The 12965-nt window shown below is 39.4% G+C and overlaps 1 protein-coding gene across 1 annotated transcript in view; it reads right to left on the bottom strand.

The window, feature by feature from the left end:
- Nucleotides 1–12659, bottom strand: part of cabp2a (calcium binding protein 2a) — a 36415-nt gene extending 23756 nt beyond the window's left edge. Inside the window, exons 1-2 of the mRNA XM_034130097.1 lie at nucleotides 12538–12659; nucleotides 10321–10503 (exon numbers count right to left, since the gene is read on the bottom strand). Of these exons, the coding sequence (XP_033985988.1) occupies nucleotides 10321–10503; nucleotides 12538–12597 (243 nt within the window). The 5' untranslated portion in view covers nucleotides 12598–12659. The remainder of the gene's footprint in view (nucleotides 1–10320; nucleotides 10504–12537) is intronic.
- Nucleotides 12660–12965: the final 306 nt, after the last annotated feature.

Below are 12965 nucleotides of genomic sequence, written 5' to 3'. Positions count from 1 at the left end.
TGGCTGTTCAGTTTAGCGAATCAGTGCATGAGAAGCGAAACGGAAGTGAGGGACCCAAACAAACTATTAAGAAGCAAATCTGAGATTTCATTTAACTCCAGCTCTCGACACAGGTTCGGGAAAGCCCCATGAGCTTCTCGTTGTAGAGTGAAAATGGAACGCACGCTCTATTTGTTGTTTGTTTATATCACACAGTCTGTTCTTCTTCTCTCTGTGTATCACGCAGTCTGTCTTCCGGTTGTTGCCTCTTTTGAATGACGAATACACACTACCGCCACCTGCTGGTAAGGAGAGTTATTGCCACTCACGCATGCGCAGTTCGTATGTGCAACTTGGTCGGCGGCTGAAGTCTTTGCGTTGTGTTCCAGTGCGAAACATGGCCAAGACGCAGGAGACGTGAGGCGACGTGAGGCGACGTGAGGCGACGTGAGGCGACGTGAGGCGACGTGAGGCGACGTTCCGTCGGGACGTGTTTTTTGGTGTCTGTTTGGTGTGTAAGAGGCTTAAAGTCACTATATGTAGGGATGTTTTTCGGCACACGTCAAATTAATTTAACTGCATAGGTTTTTGTAGGTGGAAACATTTTATAATTCCCTGGTGCAGTATTATGGTTTTAGCCCATTTAGGGTTAGGGTTAGGGATTTTGGGTATTGGACGTTTCAAACTGGTATTGTGTCTCATCGACTACTACAGGGCAACTCTTGACTTGTCAGACAGTCAAGAGTTGGGGAATTCACAACTGATTGATTATCCCAGTAGTGAAAGGTAGCGGTGTGGATCACTGTCCATAATATTTCCAATATTAATGAAACTATCAAAAGTGATATCTAATGGCCCAATTCCTATGTGTACTTAACACCATTTTAAGTCACTCTCACAGCTGAATGAAACACACTTCGGTAAGGTTTAGCCTGTCAATACAGCAGCAAGCTGAGGGACCAATCAGGACCTGCTGTGACCTTTCAGAACCATAGTTTAGTTTCCACTGCTATGTATCGGCATCTTTCGGAAGAGCCACCCTGAGTCTATGGAGGAAATCAAACTGAGGAACCATGAAGAGTCTGAACATACTTAACTACCATTTATGAAACTTGAAAAGGGTATATCTGATCCTGAATACGATGTAACATTTACATTATTATGTAATACCGTCTGTATTTCCTCTTGTTAACATCATATCTAGAAAAATATTCTTCTATATTTTTTTTATTGTATGTTTTTAGATTTTTTGTTCTTGATTTATTTTGTTCTTGAATAATTTATTCCCTATTTTCCATAATAATTCCTTAACCTATTTCATGAATCATGTTTTCCCAAAAGCAAACTCTTAACTTAATACTTGTCATCTATTAATTAAGTACATAAAGGTATATATATTTTTTTAATACTGTTCATCTGCCTGGCTTTGATACACGTGTTCACCTGATCTGTAACTGTATACTTCCGATGCTGCTCGTGTGGTGTGTGTGCCAGAGATTAGCACAGTGTGTAAGGCCAATGCTGAGCACATACAGTACAGCCCTAATCTCCTGTGGTCAATTAAGGAGAGCTATAATAACACATGTTCGGTGTATCTCCGTATCTTTCTTTGAAACCTTTTTTGTGTTTCTTGAGTTTTATCCCATGTTATTATAATCCATTTAATTAAATACTGAAGTGTTAATCTCTCGTCATTGCTGCTGTTATTCTGAACCATTTTTATTGCTTAATAAATAACTGGGCATTAACTTAAAATGAAAACATGAATGTGTGTGAATGTTAGCTTACTAGAGCAAGTGGCACTGCTCTGTGTGAATGAGGAATGAAAGGGTGAATGGTGACATGTAGTATGTAAAAGCTGGATAAAGCGCTATATAAGTACAGTCCATTTACATGCTTTTGGAGGAAATAAACTATGGCTGTCAACATTAACGCCTTTAAAAAAACAACAAAAAAACACAAGTTGATCACAATACCAAGTTTGACCCCAATTTTATCCTACGATTCCAGTGCAGAAGAAATTAGCAATATATTAAAATAACCATTCAGGGTTGCCATATAGCAGACTGGGTTGAGCTGGTGGCCCATGTACTGGGGCTTGGTCACCGTGGAGATGACCCAGGTTAAAATCCGGCCTGGGATCATTTGCCGTGTGTCATCCCCTCTGTTTCTTCCCTTCAACATTTTCACTAAGATGAAGCCCAAAAAGATAAAAAAAAAAAAAAAAAGGATACCTGATTATTCTTACGGCCCGTCCACACAGCGGCGTGCGTTGAAGCTTGCCGGCGGGGGGGGCTGAAACTCGACCAACAACCAATCACATTAATCTCCTGCCCCGGACACACAAGCACGCGGTTTGATTGGCTAGACTAGAGCTTGTACTGGCATATGATTCGATTGGCTGACGCTTCCGCAGAAGCTTCAAAAGTTGAACATTGCTCAACTTTTGCAGCGAGCAAAGCTACGCTTCACTCCCACAATGCAGTTCGGTGAAGCGTGACATCACCCCATTCAAAGTGAATGGGCAGAAGCGTTGAAGCGCACGCCGCTGTGTGGACGGGCCGTTACCAGTTTGTCTTGCATTTCTTTATCACAGCACCACTGGTGTATTTGTTTAATCTCCCCAAAAACGACAAGTAAATACTACTACTTCTGTAAGCATTTATAAATGGAAAGCTTTTCAGTGGTTACGATGTCGATGTTTCACCAGAAGAGTGCAGCAAAGCTTAGCTTGTCGCTAAAGCTATTATGCACTCAGACTGTGCTGCAATACTAACATGCTATCACCAGATGTCAGCATCATGCCTTACAACCAAAAATCAATTTTTAGTTACAGAAACAGTTTTGTGATTTTTAGACGGCATACTAAGCAGAAAGAGGGAAGAGAGACACCACAGGATGGAGAAGCGAGTGCCGACAGACACGGTTCTCCTGCTGACCCCGCAGCCTGACCTTTCTATGGACTTACAGAAAATAATTCCACTGAGAACCTATTAAGCGTAGAGGGCAGGGAGTGATGAGATGACTTGTGACAAAGGATTTGAAACCAGTGTCTCTGTTATATAATTGTGTGTGCCTTAGCCTACTGATCCAGCTGGACAGCCACCAGATTAGCAAATGGAAGCTTCAGTCCTGTCATGTTTTCTTTTTTTTCCAGCTTAGATTTCCCAACATATTTCACAGAAATGCTTCACATTATTTTCATCATGCTACATGTAACCGAACAATGGTTTAGGGTGGTATTAAATGTAACATTTGTATAGATAAGATATAAAGGAACGCACACACCCCAGGTTAATATGGTTTTTACCATAGGTGTTATCAAAAAACTTCTCCAGATAACTTGTTTATTTCTCCAGATAACTTTTTTATTTATAAGTTTCGATATAATATTTAGGCATTATCTAATTATTTTTGTTGGTCAAATTTGGAAAAATCTGCCAACACAAATAGACAAAGAAACACCTAAATGTGAATTTCGAGTATTTTATTTCCCAGTCTGTTTTCCTAGTCTGAAAGAAGACGTATTAAGCAGGAAAAATATCCCGTTAAAATTGTCCAGCTAATGAAATACAATGTTTTTCCCTGAAGTATTTAGCTTTAATATTTTAATAATATTTTTTTTATTTATTAAGGCACTAAATCTCTGTCTCACACAAACACAAAGCTTTTCAGACATTAAACAGCAGCTGGGTGAGAATACATGCTCTATCCCTCGACAAAAACAAGCATTACCAGATGCTCGAAAGACAAGGAGAGAATATAAGCCGTAAAAAAAAAAAATCCAGTAAACAACACGATGGACAAATTCCAAAAGTTAGGATTTGGAATTTTGTGCTAACAGCTTTAGTGGAAGTCTGGTCAACTTTTTAGCTGAGATGGGGTGTGCTTCATGCTTGCATATGCAGGATGAAACAAAAATGTATCAAAAATTAATTAATTTATACGACGGTAACATACACATTCAACTAGGCAGAGACTGAGTGCAGCTGTGCAGTCACCAACATGTTGTGACTACAGCCTTCACAGATAGTATCTGTGTCATCAAACAAATTGCATCTCACTTGATACCATAATTCCACAGGTAAAAATGTCAAGCATGCTGAACCTATTTGTCATCATTAATATTAAGTGCATATACTCCACGCCATCCATACATACATGTATGTTTGCTAATCCCTCTGACAATTTAATGTGTGCAGTGTTATCTGACAAGCCTTCTGTGAGATGAGAAGTTCGGAAGGCAAGTTAACACACTGACAGTGCACCATCTGGCAATCTGCCATGTTTAGTGGAAAAAACACAAAGGTGGTATGATGACTGGAAAAGACAAGGACAATCTGTATCAGGTCTTTCTAACTGAGCCAATTTCCTGTTTGCACTTTTTTTAAACAAAAGCACAAACATAATGATAGTGAATACATGTCAATGAATGCTAATTGAGGAATGACATATACTTCTAAAAAACATTTATTTTTCATATCACCAATGGATAAAAAGGATGTTTATTCTGAAAGGTTCCCTCGTAGTTACAAAACATCAATTATCACCTGACTCTGCAGTTGCCAACCCTGTCTGCAATTAAAAAATTAGTTCCTGTAAAACTTTACTGCATTGCCAGTTTCACAATAAATATATATTTTTAAACAGATTATGGTCGCATTTTTAAACACATTTTAAATTAAAACAAAAAACAATGGCAACAAAATTACTTGGTTTGTTTTAGTAAAAGATCACGGTTAAGATTTTAATATTTATTTGTATTATACGCAACTTAAGTTTCGTACGCAAGTTACGTACATAACATAAAATCTATCAGCGTGTTAACTTTTAATTTCACACGTTATATCTGACACGAACAATGGTTTCCTGTGTGAAAGTCCTACGTTAGAAATTGTGTTTCCCTCAACACCTATTCCCAAGTGTAATTCATGCAGTTAGGTTGTATGGGAATTTACATTTTAGGAGACAGGCTTCTTTAATGTTAAGCGTCATCCAGCTTTTCTCAGGAGTGTGTTGAGACCATTGCAGAGCTTAAAGAGAGTAACTATTCATAGGGCTGCCAGAAACAAATATAAATATTTTTTGTCTCCTGGATGTGTAAATAGGTCATGATTATCTCGAGTTTTAGCTTGTTCTGCCACCCAAAGAAAATGAAAGCAGCTTGAAGTCCCACCGCTATGCTAATAGGAGCTAATCCCTGTCGGCGTACAGAGAGGTCGTCGAAAACCTGACATCTTGGTGCCAGGATAACAACCTCCATCTCAACGTCAGCAAAACCAAGGAGCTGATTGTGGATTACAGGAAGCAGCAGGGAGAGGGACACGCCCCCATTGCCATCAATGGGACTACGGTGGAGAGAGTCAGCAGCTTCAGGTTCCTCGGTGTCCACATCACTGAGGACCTGACATGGACTCTTCACACCATCACCATCACCAAGAAAGCTTGACAGCGGCTCTTCTTCCTCCGCAGGCTGAGGAGGTTCAACATGGACTCCAGGATACTCTGCAACTTCTACAGGTGCACCATAGAGAGTATCCTGACTGGCTGCATCACGGCCTGGTACGGCAGCTGCACCGCCCTCAATCGTAAGGCTTTACAGAGGGTGGTGAAAACTGCACAGAACATCACCAGGACGGAGTTGCCATCCATAAAGGACCTTTACTCCCAGCGGCTCAGGAAGAAATCACTACGGATTATCAAAGACCCCCATCACCCCAGCCACAAACTGTTCTGTCTGCTGCCGTCTGGCAGACGATACCGCAGCATCCGGACTAAAACCACCAGACTCAGGGACAGCTTCATCCCACAGGCAATAAGACACCTGAACTGTTGAAGCAAAATCTGTTAAAACACCTGAACAGTTGAAACATCTTTAATATTCATCTGGCTGCTAAAAAATGTCACTTTTTAAACTATTTTTCTTTTTATATTGCTATTGACTATTTACTTGCACTATATTTTCTGTTTATCTGTGTTTTGTGTTGCATTGTTGGAGAAGCCAGTGACACAATATTTTCATTGGCATAACTACACTGTAGCTATGTTCGTATGACTAAATAAAGAACCTTGAACCTTGAACCTTGTATATTATGTGCTGGACTACAGATGCAGATTTCATTTGAGTCATTTTACAGACTATGACAACATTTGGCTCTCTGGGTTGTCCCACATTCCCTGATCTCCATTTTCTCATTCCAAAAAGAAGGATAATGCCTCTTGCACCTGTCAAGATTTTGCTAATGCATTTTTCTGAGGTGCTTGAGGTTACACAGATTAGAGATTCTCTCCGAAAATAGGACAAAGGGATAGAAAGTCACAGAAACGTTGAAACTGTTGCTGCTAAGACTGCCTTGGTGGTTTGTTCTCATTGCTTCGTATGTATTGTCTACACATATTGACATTTAACAGTGGGAGTTCTAGCTGAACGTGTTTTCACTCAGACATCAGTCAAAATTGTTAATTGTATGTTTCCTAAAAGAAAAACCATAACACATTATTAAAATGCCTATAATTTAAAGTCTATATGGAGCCCTACATTTCACATCTGCTCATGGGGAATAAATACAAAATTAATAAATGTTTAAAGCGACAAAAAGACTAAAATATGGTATCCTTTTTGAAATGGGTTTATTTTCCAAATTAAAAGAATATGCATGATGTGTGATCATTCTTATACTAAATGTACATGTCAGTGTTTGTGGTTTGATTCACAAGAAATTAAATATATAATCATCTCATACCTGGCTGCCTATGTTATATTGTAATGAACCTATTCAATTTTGTGCCATTTTACATGTGCTAACCTCCATGGAAAAACGCCAGCAGAAACTAACATATTTTCAGCCTGCGAAAAAAAAAAGATGTAATTATATTAAGGTTTAAAGGTATGCATTATTACAGATGTGGCTGCCTTGATTGACAGGCGGGGGCCGTCTCAGGTCGCTAGCAGCCAGCTCTGACCGGAGCCCACCTCAATTCCACATACGCTCAGACCATTTGGATGGCCAAGAGTTAGTCACGGGAAGACATTGTTCATCTGTTTCGACATAGTGATATATCTTTAAAATATTCAACTTTCATAATGAACAATTAGCGGGAAGCTGGCATTAGTTGTTCTATTGTTCAGAGAATGATTTATTAAGACAACTATTGTCTACGGGAGATTTAAAGACACAAGACGGAAGGAAAAAAAGGTAGAAGAGCCTACAATATGTAAATGTTAAGATTCCAAATGAATTGACACAACAGTAATCAGAGTAGGCCGCCATGTCCTGTATAACTTCTGTACTAATAATAAAGGTACAAATAAAAAAACAAAGAAAACAACAGCATGCTCGTATATCAACTTTTATTCACTTGTTCTATTCAACCTAAAATAAACTGTGAAAAAAATCCCTATAACTCATTCACAACATAAAATAACTCATAGTGGACAGGGGACATACAATTTGCCCGCTCAGTAATTAAAATGATTTGGACCTGGATTAGCATGTACACAGTCGTTACAAAAATACATCCTGCTCCTCAAGTGCAGTCTCTGCAGTGACGCAGTCTTAACCGACTGTCTTGTCCTCTCACTGGTTTTAAGCTTTAATCTCCATTTACATCGCAATCAATCTCTTCTCTCTTTTATGACATCCATCAATCCATCTTTCATCCCAGCCCTCCCTTTCTTCAGTTTCTCATCATTCACTCCATCTGTTGCGGAGTGTATGGATAACTCAACTGCACTATGAGTACTGGAGGGTTTAAACAGGGAACATTTAGGAAGAGAAAAAAACGTATTCAAAGTGGAGTTGATGATGTTCTTTTAAACGTGGCATTTTGACCCAAAGTCCCCCAAATTGACCGCATTGTTCCCTTTCATGCTTTTAGCTGATGCAAGCCAAATACTCAGTTTACAATGTTCACTACAGTATGTCAGATAGATTCAGACAGAAGTACAAATGCAGGCTTCTAATCTGTAACTCACAATTCTTTGTTTTGAGTGTACAATGGCAACTGAGAATGAGAAGTGTATTTTTGCCTCTCTATAATATAGCAAAGATATTCTAAATGTTAAGTGCCTGAATAAAGCTTTAATGCTAAGCATTTCCTGTTAGCTAGCTTTCTACTTAGCATTACTTTAACGATCAAGCAGCATATCAGTATGTTAATATGACAGATTACGCTAAAATAGTTCATGAATCCACGTACATGACTAGAACATTCACTCTGTAGCATTTCTACTCTTATGGATGCTACAAGCCTTTTCTTGAGAACGCTTCAAAGTATTTATTTGAATATTCAATGTTTTAAACAACACAGTTTCAATTAGTTTGAAAAGGCTTGTAGCATCCCAAAGTAGAAAAATAGTTAGAAGTGATTGAAGTAAAACATTTGTGAGTAACCTTTTACCCCGCGTAATAATATACGCTGCTTGATAGTTAAAGTAACGCTAAGTAGCAAGCTAGTTACTAGTTAGTTAGGCTAGTTAATCCCTTAATCAAATGAAAACATATTTTTTATTTTCTCCAATAAAACCACAAACCTTAAATTACAAGAACACTCTATGAACCATCAAATTAACCACATCTACATCTAACAAGACTCAACCATTACTGTAGCTGTTTCTCTTTAGGCAGGGTCCATCTAAATACACATTCAGACTTTTTTACAACCCAGAACACTTTTTAAGGAATATGCAGAGGTATAAAGACGAAGGAAACGTTACATCTGTGGCAGAATAGTGGACTTTTATTATCAAATGAGAGTAAGTTCTGTCCAAGTGTTTGGATAGATTCTCTGCAAAATTAGCTTTCATGGTCCTATGGGAGGTCATGGGAGCTCACACATTATAGATTATTGCGATTTTGTTTAATCAATAAATCCGGCTGAAGGGGGGGTGATCAGAAACCGGTTGTAGGACTAAGCGTTGAGTAACATGAGTTTATGCATTTGTATGTGCGCCAACGAGTTACAAACAAAGCTGGGACCCACTTATCTGAAAACAGTAACAATAGTTTGATACCTTGGAAATCTTTGTTCTCAGGCCAAGCAACGGTTCTTATTTCATCTAAACTATGGTTCTCAAAATGATCTTGCCAACTGACACTTCTACGCGTTAACCACAGGGGCCAGGGATCGAATCACCCTCCGATTGCTCTGTTTCCTGAGCCAAAGCTGCCCAACTGGCTAGCTAAAGGCCGCCATTTTGCACCCCACCCCCAGGATAACATTGTTAGCGGCACTAACGGCACTAGCAATGTAAGCTGCCAACAATTGCTTTCATAAGAGCTGTGTCCAGGCAATCCAGCAATCATAAACATGCTTTGAAATCTAGAGCACTTTTAAACTTGTTGTAGCATTGAGACATCCTTTCACCTTCTCAGAGTGTCGGGATGTCCATTCATTCATTTATTGACAGAAGCACTATGTCTGGCTGAGTTAGACGCATAATTGTCAGACAGCATATAAAGTGTTATGATCCGTATTCGTTTTCCCTGTTTTATTTTGTCATGTCAAGATCTGTCTTTGTTTTCCTGTTTTTTTAGAATAAAATGTATGTCTGTTGTTGCTTCCTGTTTGATTACCTGATTGGTTCACCTGGGTCACCTGTGTTTCTCTTCACTCCCCACCTCTGTCTTGTTCTTGTGATTAGTCTTGTGTGCATTTAAGTTCTGGTTTTTCATTCAGTTGTTGTCAGAGTCTTTATGTTGGACGTTTTATTTTCAGAGGGTTAGGTTTGGGTTTTTGCCTTGTTTTGCCTGGCCCAGCTCTGTGAATTCTGGGTCAATCGCCAATAAAGGACTTTTATTTAAAGAAACTGTCTTCTGTATTTTGGTCCTATGCACTCTGCTCTCCAGCGTTGACATAACGGACAGGTTAACAACACCACTTGAAACAGCAATGTTTTTTTAAGATGTCAGCCAAAATCTAAAGTGTTTTTTTTCAGATGAATTTTCGAAAAAATATGAATGGCAAAAAAACAGCAGAGCAAGATGGACAACATGTCAGAACATAACATCCCAATGGGTTCTGGCCTCGTCTGGCGCTAAGTTTGTCTCGGGCAATGGAAATGTTCTTCACCCCAGCTTGACAGTGCGATTGTTTGGAGGGAGAATTGATGAACCTCGATTTCTCATGTTACTTTGTCACCATAAGCTTTGTAGCTACTGATGACTGAACTGTTACCACAGCAACCCATGCAGATGGGTTGATGAGGGCTGAACACAAACCTGATCGTACCACTTGCAATTTAACAGTGCTTGGAGATCTGATTCAAGAAACAAATCAGACTGTTCACAATCGAAATAACAGCTGAAGAAACCAGGAGCCACGCCCAGTTCTGAGTCCTACCTGTCCGAAGACTGAGTCGACAATGGGTCGAAGCTTTCTCCTGTCTCCCTCTTGCAGCCAGAGTTCTTCAGGGTCCCCCACTGGGGAAGATAGACTCAGGGTCTTGGCCTTGGGCCTTGGAGGCCTCTTTAAGCTAGCCGAACTCCATCGCCTTAATGATTCGATCTTCTTCTTGATGGAACCCTGAAGAATGAGGGATGAATAAAGACAACATGAAATGGGAAAGCTGTCTCACAAAAGAAAAAAAGAACTGAAGGAGATAGGGCTGTGCGATTATGGCAAAAATCATAATCACGATTATTTTGGTCAATAATTGATATCACGATTATTAAAAACGATTATCCATTTACTTTGAAAACATCCATTTATTGAAAAATAAAATTGGAACAGTATGTTTTTAACAGTTGATTACCCTGAACTTAAAGTATAATTCAACTGAAAAACCAATAAAAATATAATTATAAAAAATATTAAAAAAAATAATCACATTTTTTTTTTTTTTTAATAAAAATAATAATCGTTTTATTTCGATTACGTTGTTTTCGTAATCGTTGCAAGCCAAAATCGTAATCGAGATTAAAATACGATTAATTGCACAGCCCTAGAAGGAGATGATTATTCATGCAGGTATTCTGAGAGCAGGTAAATAAATGAAATGAATTCACTACTGCATATATTAAAGTTTTTGCACATTTCCACCCACATTGAAGTCCTGAAAAGGAAAGCGTCAGAAAAAGACTATAAAAACTCGCACAACTCCTGTCCTGGAGGAGAAATTAAATGCACACAAATCTAATTTATCATTTAAAATAACTATTTTTCTGCCTGCTCCTTAAAGGAGAGGTGTCATGCTTTTCCGGTTATTACCCGTCCCCTTGTGTGTTATGAAGGTTTTTATGCATGTAAACGGTCTGCAGAGTCAAAAACCCTCAAAGTACACCCTGTAGGGAGAAAAACTCTAACACAGAAAAGACCTCCCCAAAACGCCTCGTTGGAACTTTCTCATGTTCTTCCTGGGCATTGTGACGTGTGGATACCCAGCAGCCACGCCCAGAGCTATGACGCGATACGGTCATGCGGTACCCGGAACCAAATGGACCAATCCGTGGAGCTGTTACGTTACGTCCGCGGAGCCGTTACGTTAAGCCCCCGCTGATTGACGGACTTCCTCACACACACACACTCAGTGCAGGCAGCTCTGCAGATTTCTCCTCCCTGGCTGCAGGCTGATAACAGACAGTTGGGATCGCGGCGAAATTCTCTCTGCAGACCCATTCTCACAGCGTTTATCAACCTTTTTCTTACTCAATATCAAGCCACACTTATTGTTTTTACTTCGGTTGTGACTTTGTGTGTGCTCAGGATGAGTTTGGCTGTGTTTCGCTATGTATCCTAAACAAGGAAACAACACCTCCACGGAGCTCAGCGCGATTCACAACGTCCCGACCAATCAGAGCACACTGTGCTCACAGGGAGGGTGGGGGCTGGAGCTATTGGAGCTACAACGAGCCGTTTAGTGGAGAGAGTGAATACTGCTGAATACACTTTACAGAGATGCTGTATGCGAAACCAATGTGAGTTTGGAAAAATGCACAGTATTAATCTATTTTAGTAGACCTCAACAATGGAATTATGATCAGTGGAAATGGCCATGACACCTCTCCTTTAACAAATAAAGTTCCTACGTCTGGTCTGCATTCTTTTCCTTACATACACAAACAAATCAGTACAAAGTCATGTTTGGAGAAGACCACATCAGAAAAAGGATTGGTCCATCAAACAGGTCTTCAATAAAGTCAAGATTAATTCATTCTAACTTTATGTTAAACCACCTAATAGTTTTGAGACATATTGAAAAAAAATGTCCTTAAATGTTGGGTTAGGGTTAGTAAGGTTATTGAGAAGGAAGTTTAATTGTATGGCAAAGGAATTCTTTAGGTGACAGTGTTACCATTTTATTGTACCAGCTCTAAGAGAAAAGCTCTGTAATTGCTTTGAAATGTTTTTCTTGAACACAAAAAAAACAACAACAAACAAACAATAATTCAGTTTGTGGCTAAAATACACTTTTTTTTTACTATTTAGTTAGTAGTACATAGTGTGTCATGCCAGTCAGGCCATAGAAGACGAACACTGGGTCACCACAGTAAACCATGTCGAGTTTAAGCACCAAGGATTTAGGGCACAGCAAAGTCATATTTTGGCATATCCACTGACCTTCTTTATTAACTTCCCCTCTGGCACCTCCGTGGACGATACGCTTTTGGCGTCGGTCATCTTTTCAGTCCAGCTTGCATGCACAGAGACGTCCCCTTTCTCTCTGTCTCTCCTCCTGTCACGCTCTTGTCAACTCCTCCTCTTTATCTGTCTCTAGAGCATCTGACTCTGGTTGATAATCTGAGGCATATCTCCCCACTGTTGTTGCTCCTCCTTCTCTCATCCCTCTCATCCCTCCTCCTGTATACACATCCATCACTCACTTTTAATCTGTCCGCTCTTTCCACCTCTTCTTTTGGTCTCTCTTCCTGTAAATACTGCTGTAACGCAAATATGCCAATTTATTCATGCAAACAGGATAAAAAATGACATTTTAGTCTTTCCCAGTCAGATAATGTTAATTATTGAATAAAAACTAAATACATACA

This window comes from Trematomus bernacchii, unplaced genomic scaffold (assembly GCF_902827165.1).
Source record: "Trematomus bernacchii unplaced genomic scaffold, fTreBer1.1, whole genome shotgun sequence".
Taxonomy (NCBI): Eukaryota; Metazoa; Chordata; class Actinopteri; order Perciformes; family Nototheniidae; genus Trematomus; species Trematomus bernacchii.
The sequence above is the reverse complement of the archived record's forward strand: the minus strand, read 5'-3'. Positions and strand labels throughout refer to the sequence as shown.